The sequence below is a fragment of the Micrasema longulum genome, unplaced genomic scaffold (assembly GCF_059751315.1).
Source record: "Micrasema longulum isolate JH-2025_06_02 unplaced genomic scaffold, ASM5975131v1 h1tg000307l, whole genome shotgun sequence".
Lineage (NCBI taxonomy): Eukaryota > Metazoa > Arthropoda > Insecta > Trichoptera > Brachycentridae > Micrasema > Micrasema longulum.
In genome coordinates this window covers 301,031-317,805 of record NW_028277511.1, presented here as the reverse complement: position 1 = coordinate 317,805, position 16,775 = coordinate 301,031, and the positions used below count along the sequence as shown (strand labels likewise).

At 31.9% G+C, this 16,775-nt stretch overlaps 2 protein-coding genes across 2 annotated transcripts in view; one reads left to right on the top strand and one right to left on the bottom strand.

The window, feature by feature from the left end:
• LOC148282649 (very long chain fatty acid elongase 7-like) overlaps nt 1-7,081 on the bottom strand; it is an 85,152-nt gene extending 78,071 nt beyond the window's left edge. Inside the window, exon 1 of the mRNA XM_088224752.1 lies at nt 6,918-7,081. The gene's annotated coding sequence lies outside the window, so the exon portion shown is untranslated. The remainder of the gene's footprint in view (nt 1-6,917) is intronic.
• A 1,041-nt stretch (nt 7,082-8,122) lies between these two features.
• On the top strand, nt 8,123-15,853 carry bora (aurora kinase A activator-like protein bora). Its single transcript, XM_088224759.1, has 8 exons — nt 8,123-8,532; nt 8,627-8,785; nt 9,087-9,214; nt 11,318-11,403; nt 12,088-12,240; nt 12,612-12,848; nt 13,139-13,523; nt 13,598-15,853. Exons 1-8 carry the CDS (start codon nt 8,258-8,260, stop codon nt 14,512-14,514), a joined length of 2,340 nt encoding a protein of 779 aa, XP_088080885.1. The 5' UTR covers nt 8,123-8,257; the 3' UTR covers nt 14,515-15,853.
• Nucleotides 15,854-16,775: the final 922 nt, after the last annotated feature.

The following is a 16,775-nucleotide window of genomic DNA, read 5'->3' as shown; positions in this document are numbered from 1 at the left end:
AATTTCCCATTGAATTATGACGTTTGTGGCTTACATTTGTCTCTTTTTATCATGTACTTGATAAAAGAAACTGATTAATTAGCACTTTGTTAATAAATGGAACTGCTGACGACTATGTAACCAAGTCAACTAAACGTAAAACTGTAACGCTCAATTAAATGTTTCTTCCAAGAACCATTTCTTTGCAGATTTTCAAAATAATATGAACAAAGTTCGCAGAATTAAAACATGATATGTTATAAAACGCATAGATCTTTGCACTGCATAAAAAGTAATCTTAAGGTAAAATAGTGTTTTAAATTAAATTTATCGAACTATCGAATATTGTTTTTGTTTAAAGTCTCATAGTACCCCCGAGAGGTTCGAATGACTAATTACTTACCTCGTGTAACTTGTTTATTTATTTAACAAATTTAAGGATAATATCCAATTAAAACCGATTATACAACGAACAACAATAATAATAGAGTAACAAATAATACGCTAATAACGCTCAGAGGCCCGGGGCCTCGATTACAAACGCTGTCTTCATCGGCACATTAAAAAAAAAAAAAAACATAGAAATCTAATTTTAAAATAGAACTTTAGAAAAATACATCTTAAAATTAAGCTATAAGGTAAATTGGAAAAAATGCCCACAAAGACCTCAGCTTCTGAGCGTGGGCCATTTCGAAGCGGGTCCTAAGAATTTTCAGTTGAGCCTTTATGGTGCCGTTGGTATTTGGTATCTTATTTTCTAATTATCAAGAAGTTGGTAGCATATTAATATAGTATGGCATGACCATGAAAAGAAAAGAAAAGAAAAAGAAAAGAAAAACCAAATTAACATATGCTGATATTACGAAAACATGATTTATTTGCAGTATGCATTTATTTTTTATTTGAATTATTTTTTATATTTTTTTAAAGAATGTGTCTACCAGTTCCTTCCATGCTAACCCAAGATCTCAAACCTACTTTAAACATATCGAGATGGCATAAAGTAAAATCGATATTTTTGTACGAAAATGTATATATTTCCATGAAAACTCAAGGAATCTTCGTCAGTAACCTATAATCGATCATGTTTAGATTTTTTTTATACGGAAAACATAATTTTACTTTATGGATAAATTTGAAGATAAATTTTAACTTCCCATTGTAATACAGGCCCTGGTGTTGTATTATTTATAAAACAAAAGGTCCATTATTTGTATGATTTCTTCCGGTACAAATTTTATCTGCTTATACGGGGCGAACTGCTATCCCAGTCATTTAATTATTGTAAACGAAAAATGTAAGAACGGATGGTTAAATAATCGTTCGAATCAAACAGTTTAAAACTTGAATGAAATATTTCGAAAGATGTGTTGACCTTTTTTACTTATTGCCCCTATATTGCACATGCAATGCGGCAGAGAGATAAATTACAATAAATATCAAAATAATTCTCCCCATATTGGCACAATATTTACCTATCATTTTTTTAATGAGTTATGAGAATACATTTTATTTACTTTAATTTCTGATAAGACTTTCGATTACAATCAGGAATAATTTTATTTGCTGTCAAAATTTAAATGACTGCGAGAATACATTATTAACAATTTTTTACGTTACGAAAATAAATAAATTGTATACTAATAAACATAACATGTCTTTATTATTGTCATTATTATGGATAACTTAAATAGCGCAAAAATGAGTGGATGTTGATTTTATTTTGTATTATGGATAATTAATATAGCGCAACCGAAATCCTAATTAACCAAGGTCCCAAGAGCCGACCCACCAAGGCATGTAATTATTCCAGCTTGAAAAAAACAAAAATTTGTTGATGAGAATTAAAATCTTGCGTTACAAATAAATAAATATGACTAATCAGTTTTATTCATTTTGCCGAACGTTGTCCCTTGACGGCCCGATAGATCAAAAGTGGACCGAACGTTCACCAAAAGTCTTGTCTAATTAAATTTAATATTTATTCGTTAATTAAAACATTCCCTCAATATGAGTTCTACTAATAAAATAAATGTTGAATTAAAAAAATAAAAAAATTTAGAGAACGGTGGGAGATTGACTATTTATTTATTCTTCTCAACGGTAAGACACAGTATTTAGAATGTTTACAAACTACAGCTATGTGAGAAAGATAAAAAAATACAACGAGTGAGAAGAATACAAGTTTAAATGCCATTACCAATCTATACACGAAAAAAAGTATCATTCGTGTACGGGAATTCGAATTAAATAACTTAATAATATTCTGTTTTATTACTGTTTTTATTATTTCTAGTAACGTGTTATTTTTTACTCAATATTTTAGTATAAATAAATAAAATAAATTTTGAATTTACATTAACTGCCTTTTCATCTCACAGCCTCTCTATAATAATGGACAGTGGATTGTGGATTGAGAAAGTTGACAATTTTAAATATTTAAAAGTTCACATAATTGAAAATTGTATTAATATTATTTTTAACATGTAAACGTGATTTTTTTCTTAATACCCAATATTTTTTTATTTTGAAGAATTAACCCGCTAAGCCTCTATTTAGAGGCTTTTCAGCAGGTGGAAAAGAGGGAGTATGAAAGGAGGTTATAAAAAATACACCACGACACCCAGACCAACTGAGAAAAAAATATTTCTTGTATTTCTTTCTTGCAACTGGCGGGAATCGAACCCGCGACGCCAGTCTCACGGTTAGCCGTCTAACCAACTGCGCCACGATGCCTGTATTATAAGCATATATATATAAATATTATTATTATTATTATTACTTCCCAGATATACACATTCCTCTACCTGATTCAGTATAACAAATTCACAGTGATTTCATATTTAGTCCTGCGTTCATTTCTTTCAAAACCCACCACATTCGATTTATCGACGTTTAACAGCAAATTGCTTCCTTTGCATACATCGTGAACTTTTATTACCAATAATTGCAGGTCCTCTTTGTTGCTAGCAAGAAGTACGGCATCATCAGCATATTAATGACAATTAACGAACGGTTCTAATTCACACACAGAAAATACCATATATATAAACCTAAATGATTTTTTCGACCGTACTTTTTCTTCGAATAATTTGACTGACCAACACACGCATTTACTTGTTTTGGGCAATATTTATTCATACCGCAGACGGATTTAGACATATAAATAATCACTCTTTGCACATACTAAAACACGACGACAAGTTTTGTTGGCCATTTAAAAATAAATCCCGAGCAAAGTCTTTTCGTGTACATATATACCTACATATTTATTCAAAGTTTGGACAAGATTTTCTGATTTGATTTCCACTTGTAAATAATACGGTCTGTTGGATTTTAGTTGTATTATTTAGAAGCGAATGGTTTGAGAGGTAATAAAAAAACCGCAGAATATGAAAATGTTTTTCTTATGGGACAGGTATAAAAATATCAAAAGTCGATTCAATTCTACTACAGATTTTTTTTATAAATACGTGTGCATTGTGCATATAATTTAATCAAATCCCTTTTTGTTCAAGAAACTGATAAAAAACAAACACTAAAACCCGTCAAATAAATGTTGATAAATCGCCACACATTTATCAAGGAGACCAAGTGAAATTTGCTGAGGTACTCATACCTAATTTATTTCAATCTACTCTACACCCAAGTGACGGTTTGGCACAAGTCATTTTACAATTTGATTTTTAAAATACTGTTTTAATAAATTCAACGAGTTATTTTTCTGCATTGATTTGAAACATTTACAATTCACAAACGGAATGCCTGAATAAACAATTTAAACATTCAGTGTAATCAAAATAATAATTCGGACATAACGATAGGTAAAAAAATCATTTAAAATTAATTTATCACACCGTTTTAATAAAATTATAAAAACAAACAAATGATTAATAAATCAACTACATTAAGCTAAAACCATGTCTATGCATGGTATATAATATATTCGTATTTTTTTAATAAGTGAAGGTCGATGGCGGCCTTTACGTTACAAGACGATCGTAATCATATTTGCGAGTAAATACGTATGTATTCCTACTAACAGACAATTAAGAAAATATTGAAAAATCATTTATGATATGATCGATAGATGAGATGTTTTAAAATCAAATTAGAAATTAGAATTCTCTTCAAAACTTTATTTCCAATCAACGTAGTGGTCAGCGCGTTTGCCTACCTTGCAAGAGGTCTCGGGTTCGATTCCTGACATGGTTGACATGAAATATTTATTTGAAAAGGTGTTTTTACGTTAGAATACTTCATAGTCCCTGGACTGGCACCTGAAATACCTTCATTACCTTAATGTAACAAAAATGATCATGATACGTTGCTATTTGTGTACCCATGCAGTGCTCTATGCACCATTAGGCGCGGAAACGGCATGACGATGACGATGGCGATATAAACAAACATATATTTTATTTCCATGTTAAATCTGTTAAATCTTTGATTAAATACAGCAAAACAGTATTTTTTTGAAAAAGGGGAAGCACCTACACCCCACCCTATCCCAGCAAACGAAAAAACACTCTTACTTTACAGAACACATTCAACAATAACAAAAAAAGTTTTTAGAACGTAAAATATGTCATCGAATACGTACATTTTTTCAGCTTGTTACTTAATTATTTTTTAGTTGAAGATTTTAATTCTGGAGTAGGAAAAAATGTAGCAATAAAAGGGAATTACTTATTATTTATCTATTAGGTAAGTTCAATAAAAGAAACAAGTGGGAGCAATTCGTGAACATAAACATAACAAGTGTTTGATTGATTTATTTACCCAGATTTATTTACCCATGTATTTATTCCTACACCCATTAGGCTTTTTTTAATACTCTGATTAGATATAGGATACTGTAATAATCGTGGGAATAAGTATTTTTAACATTCCGATTTTTTTTAAATATACTAAAGCTTTTGTCACGTATTTCGAAAGGTTTATTTAGTTTTTTTGAGGCCCAATTACAGTGGTGAATTACAACACCCATTCTTAAGAAAAACCACATCAAAATTGTATGTTCTTGCTGGGAATTTAACCCGGAATCTTCTGTGTGTGAGTCAAGTGTCTTAGCCATTACACCGCGGAGGCCGCCTTTCTTGACAAACTTGAGATTCGTCCTTTACAGAAATCCCTTCGGCGTTATTAAAAATGGGGATAATTAATAATAAATAAGTCAAGAATATGCATTTAGTATTACGCCTACTCGTTTTACAACAGAGCATGAGTTTTTGTATACAATTAAAGATGAAGTTGTTTGCAGGAGTCGAGGACAACAACAAAACAACATATTCTCAAGTAGAGCAGATTTAAGTGCGCAATTACTGCCGAAAAACGAAAGAGAAAATATAAGAATAAGCATCTTCTTCCGTAGAAAATACCATATTTTTTTCAAAATAAGACGATGGAATATTTTTGTAATTTAAGAATTCGTTATCAACCTAAAAAATCCCGACCCCAGCGCTATATTTTTTGGTTTTTGTGTGGTATTTAAAAACAGTTTTATTTGAAAATTACAGAACATTTTTTTATTGATTTAAACATACACAATTAATTATGTTATGTATTTCCGTAAAAAAACGAACGATTACAATGTTATTTACACCTTTTGAAAATCGTGATGGTTTATTACATTCGAAAGATGAATCGGTAGATTTGAAACTAGTTGAGAAAGTGAAGATATATTTTTATAAAATTTAAAAAATTGATTATTTGTTTGAATTATCCTGTTTGAAATTTGCTAAAAGGGGCTGAGGATCGTATAAATAAATCAATAGTACGAGTATAAGTATAAAATAAACGATTTGGAATGTGACACATTTTAATCGAATTCACTTTATTTGTTAATATTGCACTTTGGACGGTTTCGAACCCCAACGGACTTCGGATAAATGTACGTAAATAACTACATAAAATGTGTAATAAAAATAATAAGAAACTATTAAGAAATTGTCTAAAAATGAAACAATCCCGATTTTAATATTTATTGATGTGTGATTGTGCTGAAATGGAAAGTGTGAATTGTTTTTAAATTGTTCAATGTTCAACTATGAGGAAGTTTGTAAAAATGTATATTATACACTAACGTATAAAATCATTCGGTTTTCTTCCTCTTGTATTGCACACACTATTATTTTCTGAACCTCAGAATAATAATGCGTAGCGCGCCATCACTCTGAGGTCTGTACTAATGTTTTACCTACTTTAAATTACATCAATATACGTTGTTAAATATTTTATTACATGTGTACACCTTAATACTTTAAAGGCTGGCATAAAGTAGAGCAAAAATACGTTAAATAATTGCTGGCAATTGAAATTACAAAAAAATGAATTCGGTTCAAGAATAATAATGGCAAAGAACTTCATTTTTATTTTAACTTAACCTTTTTATATCTTATCTGACCCCTGAAATAGCCCAAAGCTTTTACAACAATGTTTAGATCAGCAAGCCATACTAAATGCACCCCTTAAAAACTTTCAGACACTTTTATGTACATGCATGCATTAAAGTTATTTTAATCGTGTTATTTAGTTATCTTAAAATGCAAACAAATAATCAAATAAAATTATATTAAAATAATACATGTAATATTATTTAAAAGAAAATCAAAGTTTTTGTAATATTGTAGAATTTGATAAAGTGGAATATTGCTAGCTGTAGGAATATTACCACTTTTTCTAACTAATTGAAATATGCAAAAACAAATAAATCAGAATCGAAATAATATCAATTTACGTACATACATAATTTAGTATTTCTAAACACATACATTATGTATTATAATTACGAGTAAACTCACTTAAAGATAATTATATCAAATTATATGGATATATATTTTTTAAATATTCTAATTTTAAAAAACTACAGGACGTCTTGTCAATAGTTGTCATTATATAATATATTTAAATCACGAAAAAAATATTTAAAAACTTACCACGGATATCGCTGTAAAAATTAAATCTTATCTTTCACCCACAATGCTTTTTATTAATAAATTCACTCGACTAATTATTAATGATTATGAATTAACGCCCGAATACAATAATACGTCCGTGACACTTGAGTTTTATGAAGCAGTAATTTATTGTTTACTCGTGTGCGTTTACAAAGCGCCCGAGAGTGCAAAGCAAAATAAAATGTCATATGAAAAGGCCGCCAAGAAATTTAAATCCGCTTCAGCAGCACTCTATCGGGCAGGCGGTGTACTAAGCTAAAGTGTACCCAATAATTATTTCTTTATTTAATATGGCAAGAACAAATCAAGTACCTAGCGAGTTGACAGAAAAAAACAACTCTAAGGAGTAAGCCAAGTCTATTTTAGCAATGTTGAAACGTAATAATTTTTACATTGAGTATACCTAATATTATAAAAAGGCTCCAAATGTCGACGCCAATAAAATAAACAATGTTAGATACCCTGTGCGTAAGATTTAATATAGAACTTCGTAAAATAATTATGCGTATAGGTATAGTACATAAATCTTATACGTCACTAACGTCTAAAACGTGTAACTGTAGCATTTATATTTTAAGCGTATAAATAGAGATACGTTACAATTATTGTCGTAAAAGTGTATTGTCCTTTAAATTAATGGGTGCGTTACTGCTATGGATAAAAAGGATAGATAGGATTTTTTATTCATTTTTACTTTGTATAAAGTACAAAAACAATAATAAATGCGTAATTATTGTTTAAATAGTACAGAAATATTGTAAGGAAACAATTTTTATAAGCGCTCATATTGTTTTAATTATTACTATATAATATTCGATAATATTAACATAAGATGATGATAGTTTTTGGTAATTTAATTTACAAAATTTTAATAATCGAGTAAATTTATGTTTTCTAATTATATTCTTATGAATAACAAGAAAAAAATAGTATTATTTATTTGGGTTAAACGCAAACTATTATTAATGAAAAATATTTGCGACCAGCAAGATGTAAACTATTTCTCAAATTATAAATAATATGCATTGAATTACCTAAAAAAAATAATATTTAGGCACCTACCTACCAAAGATTTTTCATCACAATGGACATCCGGTCTTGAATAACTGCTGATTCGCATTGCGATACTAGCGCCATCTTTGCATATCTGAAACGTCAGAAACTACAAAATACGTTAAATTTGAATCATTTTGAAGTTTGAAGTTTGAAGCTGTGATTTGAGTTGAACTGGGCGATGACGTTGATTGTTTTGCTTAGATGTTGTTATTAATTTTAGTGTAAACATTGTGAATCGAAGAATGTATTACTAATAAATAAACATGGCTTCAAATTCAAACAAACACACTATTTTTAAATCTCCTCAAAAAGAATCGGCCGATACGTGTCATTCGCCTTTAACAAAATTAAATCATCTTCGCTTCAGGAGTCCTCTAGCAAATATTCAAATGTCTTCTGTCACTAATTCTAGTCATTTTAAATCAGAAAATTCGATGCGATTTACGTCTAATCATTGCACTCCTCCTCAACCATTTTTAAAAATAAGAAATCCGTTTGAAAAAGCGCTTATTGATAATCTTCATACTCCGATATGCAGGTAAGTTGAGTAAATAGAGGTATATTTTATTTGGTGTTCGTAAAATCTTAGTATTATTTAAATGTGCTAATTGCTTTTTTCTATTTGATTTCAGTCCTGGGATGTTTAAAATTCGTGAATCCTCCGGCTCATTTAAGTGGGATATCGAGCATGTCTCTATTCTGAAGCCGGCAGATATTGTCCCCTGCTGTAGTCAGTTTGACCCTACCCCGGATCCAATCTTAGAAAGGAAAGCAAAAGAAGCCATTGAAAAGTAAGTTTCAAAAATATTAATTTTCTAATTCTAAGGCACCCTTTATAGTATAATTTTCATATTGTTTTGTTCGCTTGTCTGAAATGTTTAGAGAAAAATTATGCCATAGTCATTGGAAAAGAGAGATTGTTACTATGCAGAACTAAAAAAAATTCATTTATACGAAGGTTTAAGTAGTACTATTGTTTAATGAAAACCAACATAAATTTGTATGAGAATTTTAAAAACTTATATATTTAAACATAATTTTAGAGATATTTCGTTCTTTGCTAAAACTATATACTATTTACACATTTTTTAGGTTTTTTTCTCAAGAAATGATAGTGCCAAGTCCTTTAAACGAAGTGCCAAAACAAACCAACATTCTCCCCATGGATCCTCCGGTAGAGCACGCCACTCCTGAAGGAATAAAGTCTTCATCGAGAGAAGGTGACTTATTTTTAACTTTTTATGTATTTCAAAGGGTCACGGCTGTTTAAACTGGTACTTTTTAATTCTAATTACTTTCATTATAATATCTAAAAAAATCAAGTTCCCATACTTAAAAAAGTCTATCTTCAAAAACTTAAGAATGCATTAGTTAGCTATGATTCTGCACAGTTTAAAGTCATAATTTTTTTAGTTTCATATCTTTGGATATTAATTTCGTTAGTATTCCCACCTCCCAAAAATCTTGCAACCTAGAGTATGCCGATGATGCAGTTATAATTGAAGATTCAGTCAGGGGTCTTCACGTCACCGTTGATATGCTAAATAGGTACTACACATGCATGGGTTATTTCCAACCTCAGATTTGCAGATGATACTACACTATTTTCAAAACGAGCAGGAAATTGCAGATGTATTAGCTCGGTTAGCAGAAGAAAGTCGCAAATTTAGGTTGAAAATAAACAGAGCTAAATCGAAGCTCATGATTGTTGACAGAGCCAATATGCTACAACCATCAAATATACTCCGAGGCCTTGAAAAAGTGCAAGGTTTTATTTATTTGACTTAATTACTGACCAAAAGTCGGCAACATCGGGGCATTTCGAAGAAAACTAAAATGTACATAGTGCGTATGCTTGTATTTCCAATATTCTCATATGGCGCAGAAACATGGACAGTTAAGCACGTGAGTAGGAGAGAATAGATGCCTTCGAGATGTGGTGTTGGCGTTAAATGCTGAGAATCCATGTACAGCCAGAAGAACATGCGTCTCCATATTGGAGAAACTCAACGTAAAGGTTTGCCAATCGGCCATATGCTCCCAAATTATTCTGTAGATCTTTAGACACATAGCCAGATGTGACCCAGGAAGTCTGGAGAAAATAATCACTGGCAGTGTGCCAGGACAAAGAAGCAGAGGCAGAGCTGCAGCTTGATGGATCGACCAGGTGAAAACAATGTCACAGACATCCCTACATGGAGCTGAGGATGAGGCGCAGAGCCGTGAAGGGTGGAGACGCATTGTCAATGGAATGGCGGGGGAAAGTAGCAACGAGCACGGCCCTCAGAACTGAGGAACGACAGAGAAGGAGAATGCATGGGTTTAAAAATCAATATTGAAAAAACCCATGTACTATGTAACACTTCGTGCCTTGATGCTCAAAATTCCCTGACTCATGTCAAACCAAGTCATCAAAAGGGTCGAGAGTTTTGAGTACCTGGGAGTATGTTACGGAAAATTGCAGCTTTCAAAAAGAGCGATTCGGTTGGCTGGGCCATATACTGCAGATGCTTCCTGAGAGCCTTCAGGTTCTTGAAGTCCTGGACGTCCGCTGCTGACTGTTTGTTGGTAGTTTATGTCAGAACTATGGAATGCGAACATGACATGGAAGGATGTGCAGGAGCTGGCTGCCCACAAAAATGCCATAATTAGCAGAACAACGTAAGCGATATTGTCAAATTGTGTTTTTTTAAGGAAAAGTGTTCCTTATCGCCCCCTCCACAAGTGTTAAAAACATCATAGTTCTATAGAATTCACCTGCCACATTTAAGGATCTTTATTTTTATTTATTAAAAGAAAACAACAGCCATTATGCCAAACAAAAAAATACAATATTTACAAATAATCCAAAATTATAGGCCAATTATAGTTTTCTATGTATTACTCCCCATCATTCCACTCTTAAAAATAAAAAAAATATGTTGACATATTATTTTTTAGCTAAGCAAAACATCGTAACCGACGACAATGTGGTTTGTTCCGCTAGCTCGCACCACTGTCAGAATTATAGGCAAAACAGCGTTACCGCCACTATCTTAAAAGCGGAAGGTATTTAAACAATTTGGCTGTCATTTCAGTATTGGGGCAGTTATACAGAATTATTATTAATACATATATATATGGAGCATAATTTAAAAAAAACCTTCTGCACAATTCACTATTTGTCGCTTACGTTGTTCTGCCGATTATGGCTCGATATGCTCCAACTAGGTAACGGATATGGAATGATGGTCAAAGAAAGGTAAATGACATTTTCACCCCAGGGTTTTTCATTTTTAACTAGATGTATATAAAACGTTTCAATAAAATGATGAACTTTTCAGTTTGGACCCAGACTATGTTAACATTTCCTGCTGAACTGCCTCCAGAAATACAAAACACTCTCCAACAGTTTTATACATTCAATAAGGTGAGTACGCGTAGAATATACATATTTATATTTATTGCTCTAAAAAAATCTATCGAAATAAATTGATAGTACATTTTATTGTGATGCCAATAACAATAAGACACTAAAAATAATGCTCTCTTCGTTATTTTTTACAAAAACCAACAGTCTTTTCTAATTCTCAAATTCTCACTATTAGATATTTGCATGATCAATGATAATATAATTATAATTATGTGTTATATTTAGTTTGATTTCATATTTTCCTTACGTAATATCGTTGGGTTACTGCCAAAAGTTGGTAGGTCCATAAAACATGTTATGGAGTTATCGCAATTTTAAAGTTTGACATTCTGACAGAAAAAAATGGTTAGTGATATTACAATGTTTTGGCAGTAAAGATACATGCTAATTTTGGCTTGTTCATTGCCTAAGTTAATATTGTTAGTATTTTTACAAACTTCTTCCTGTTTGATAATAGAAAAAACTAGGGTTACGATATTTTCTTTAAAAAAATATAAGCTATAAAACTGCTTTACGGAGATCGAAGGAGCTAGAAACTTTTTCCAGACATAGATATTCACGTAAATGCACACAATTCATCGCTAGCTCCATATACCTAAAATGTGGACTTTTGGCAGTAACCCCACGATATGATAATTTTTTTATGTTCATACTCGCATAAGCACTTAATTTGTCGTACAGGATCAAATGGGCATTGGAGACGCTGATATATCTGCAAATGCTTCACTCCGACGCAAATTATGCTTTGAAGAAGTGTTTTCCGATGCAGAAGAGGAATGTCTTCCTCCTACTTTTCACAATACATCATGTCCTACTTTCAATAGTCCTGGAGTGGTAATAATATTTTGTTAATACAATATGATGGTATTAAATTGTGCTTTCACACTGTTATTTTCATATTCCTTCGATAATAGTAGTCAGTAGAATTTTTTTTTTGTTTCTGTCTAATTCCAAATGTTTTACTTAAATACCTTATCAATATGTCCCCCCGAAATGTTTTGTTCTTAAAGGGAAATCTGTTATCAATGTTAAATAATAATTAGTGTATAATTGAAATCTACACAATAGATCTTCACAGGTCGCAGTGATGTCAGGAGCTTGCATAGCACTGACCCCCACCTCTAAGAATAATTGAAATAATACATATTTATAAATTGCTTGTTTGTTGTTGACATCAAATATAAAAAATAAGAAATTGCTTTTAGAATGCTTTTATGCACGGACTGAAACGAACATTCGATACCCCTTTGCGTCAGGATTATGTACAGTGGTGTGAGCAGGATAAGAATGGACTCGGTACCCTGTCTGCCGAGGGTCTGCATGCGAAGCTGGGGGAGTTTAGCCCCATTATGGAGGCCAGCTGTAAATTAAAACAGAGATACAGCGGTGAAAATAATGCCTTGAGATCACCTTCTCTGTCTCCCATTGGGAAATCTCCCCAGGTTTGTTCAACACACTAATTATGTATAACTTCTTCATTGTGATAATCCATTGTTACAAGAAAAAATATTAGAACCGCTACATTTCTTTAGATGAAATAAAAAAATGGTTTTTGTCTGCTCATACTTTTAGAAAATATGTTTTACAACATTTCACTGTTTTACTATTGGCTAAAGTGACAATTTTACCATGAAAATGTTGTAATTCAAGCCTTTCGGTTATTATACCAAAAATAAATTATTTTACAATTGTTTTTAATCATATTACTTAGATCTGAATGAATATTTTTTAGAAAAAAGTCACGAGGAATTCGCTAACCACTTCACCCGACAAACAAGAAAATCTTAGTTCTCACCATAGTTGTAATGCGTCCCCATTCTCCCAATCGACTCCGGAGAAGTGTACCTCTAAATCATCAGTGAAATCTAGCTTATCTTTTACTGATGGGTCTGACATTGAAATGAATATCGATTCCAGTAAAGAATTTGCAACTCTAAAATTTGAATCCTTTCAACAAAGAGAGGAAGATTTTGTGGTTAGAAAGTCAAAGTCTGAGGGATCAGTAGCTAGTCTCGGCAGCAGAAAATCAGCTATGAAATTAGATTTCAGTATGGAAGCGAATTCTGATATTTCCATGAACTCTGGTGATCAATCACTACGCTGTCATTCTGTTATAGGTAAGTCATATTTTTATTTTTATTTCAATGTAATTTATTAGCAATGTTTTTACATCAATTGTTAATAATTTCAGGTGATTCCAAATCTAATTCCCCCAAATTATTACAAGACTGTCACTGGAATAAAGAAATGCATCATTTCATATTGAACACACAACCATCTAGTTTAGCGAGTTGTGAGAAATGTGATGTTAATGTAACAAAACTAAACTCTAATTTTAAGTTATTTCCTAAACCAAATTTCTGTGATTGTGAAAGTGCAATTGACGAGAAAACTGACAGACTGAAAGATGTTTTTCAATATCTTACTCCTACTAAAAACAAACTGTGTTCCAATCAAAATATGGAGAGTACAGGAAGAAATTATATAAATGTTTCTAAATCTAGTCCTTCTCGTATGTCTCTCGATAGTAGTTTTAACATAGAAGTGGGTAAAATCCACCAAAATAGAGATTCTGAATCACAAATTGGTAATAGCAATTATATATCCTATGAAAATACAAATCTAATAAACGCACAACCTTTCTGCTTAACAAATCTGACAAATAAGGGAACTCCCTTCAATCGAATAGACAGTGGGTTTAACGACTTGTACCTAGGAAATAGTAGCATACTACCATCTTGCGAAGTAACTGTGTGCAACTCTACACGACAAGTGGATATTACCAAGTCCTTCAGCTGTAATACGGAGACTTCTAGCGTCAGTTGGAAACGATTTGATAGCGGTTTCAATGAAGAAACTTCTTCCGATTTCTCTAATCACTTGAGCTGTAATGAGTACTTTAAACCACCGAAGAAATACAGCCCAATCTTTGAGAGTGAAGAAAACAAAGAAAATATTTATTTACACAATTACCACAAGGGTGCTGATTCAGGGCAACGCATTCATGATTCAATGTCTATTTCTGAAATATTTGCCGAAGATATGGTTTCATTTAACTGTAATTTCTCATCCACACCTTCAAAAACTTTCCGCCAAAGTAATACATAATGTCAGTCATCATAATATAATCAAGATTTTAAATTATACAGTTGCTGAGTGAAACAATTTTCATTATAATTATGTGATGTATTTTTGTGTTTTAAATAAAGGTACTCGAACAGATTACGATAATTAAAACATAAACTATATTGTATACTATCCAGCTCGCAGACGGTTATGTAACATTGAAAACCGAGTGCATATTATTTTTCCTTTAGATTTAGCGGATGTTGTTAAATAAATCAATTTATGTAATATTTAAAGCAGTGGTTCTGTGTTAATATATATTTCATGTAAATAAATAATGTTCACATTAATAAGAGGCTAAATTTAAGTATATATATGTGCGCCATCTTTTATGTCGGTATGTAAACATTGAATAACTTTGTTGTAAAAACATGTTTTTGAAACGTCAATTCAGTACAACTTTAACCATGAATCGCTTCACACCAAAACAACGCGCCAAAATAGTGACGCTGTACATTGAAAATAGTCGTTCAGTTGTGTTGATTCAATATGCATATCGTCAAAAATATCGTGGCCAACAAGCACTGTCTGACAACACTATTCGTCGTTTGGTGTCGAGTTTTCTTAAGCACGGGACATTGAGAGATCATCCACATGCCGTTAATTAAAGCTCGGAACTGTCCAATGAACTGGTTGGAGTGGTAAGAGAGAGGTGTTGCGAGAACGCACATGTGTCATATCATCACCGCGCTCAGCATTTTGGCGTCAGTAGAACCACTTTGTGGCGCATTTTGAAGGATGATTTGCATTCTCTGGCACCGTTAAAAAGTAAAAATTGCTGCATTTGGGGAAGGAAGAATCCACACGAAATCCATGAAACACCATTGCATGGCCAAAAAGTGACTGGGCCGGCGTTCGCGCCAAAACCATCATTGGGCCGTTTTTCTTCAGAGAAGGCAAAACGGTCGATGGCAATCGATATCGGTGGATGTTGGCTCATTATGCCTGCCCACAAATGTGTGAAAAAGGTCTAGACGGTTACTGGTTTCAACAAGACGGTGCGCCATGCCACACTGCAAATTAAACAATGCAGTTTCTACAACAAAAATTCCCTGAACGTGTGATGTCAAAAAAAGGCGACATTGATTGGTCACCCAGATCTCCAGATTTGACCCCTCCGGACTTCTTTTTGTCGGGTTATTTGAAAACAAAGTGTACGCCAGCAAATTTCAGACCATTGATGAGCTCAAGGCAAACATTTGTGTAGAAATCATCGCTTTAACGCCCGAGATGCTCAAAAAGTAATGGAAAACGCAGCAAAAAGGGCACATTTTGCTTTAGCCAATAAAGGCGGCCACTTGATTGATGTTGTATTCAAAAACTAGTTCAAGTAAATTGAAAAAGGTCCAAATTAAATCAAAATACCTCATATACACAAATCGGTTGGTTTTTTTTATAAATTACTTAATATTCACACACCGAAATAAAATATGGCTTACCCTGTACATAATTTTTACGACCCTCTGGTTATATAAATTAAAGATGGTATGGAATAAAAACAATCAAATACATCTCCGACTCTATGCAATTAATACATTCATCAATTATGGTTTTAAAATGAACTAGTTTTATCTTAAACCTTGTATGTATTTAAATTTCGCCTTCTGATCTCAATTTTTATTACCATGCGCTCCATGTTGAATTGTTGGAAAAAACTTCCTGACACCAAATCTATTTTACTACTGTTTCCAGTTTTTTATAATGCTAATTAACATCCTCACACATTAAAAATTTTATAATAAGTTTTTTTTTTTACAATCTAACTTATTTCTATTAGACTGAAGTTGATATATATTTTTTTGTGTATAATCAACATAGACTTTAAAAAAACTTTGTATGTATTGCAGCAAGTGTCTGTATTCGTATTAATGTGATCAAGTTAAAATAAAGTCCTGTCCAATGTATATATCGTATTAATTAAATTTTGTCTACATAAAACCTTGTACATTGATGATTATTTTTTATGTGTGTACACAATATGTAATTATTTGTTCTATGAACTTTGTATTTTAGAAATAGATTTTTGTGAAAGTCCTTTCACTTTCTCCATCATATTGACTTCTAAGCCTAAAATATTCAGGCGTTCTGCCTGTATTATTCATAATATTAAAAAGGAATTTTCCAGCGTTCTTTGCTGTACATTGTGCTACAATTTGCAGATTTTTCTAAATGTTATGTTCACTAGTATAACATATTTTTGATTTGATATGTTATGGTGTTTTCCGATTTTTAAATTGATTTGG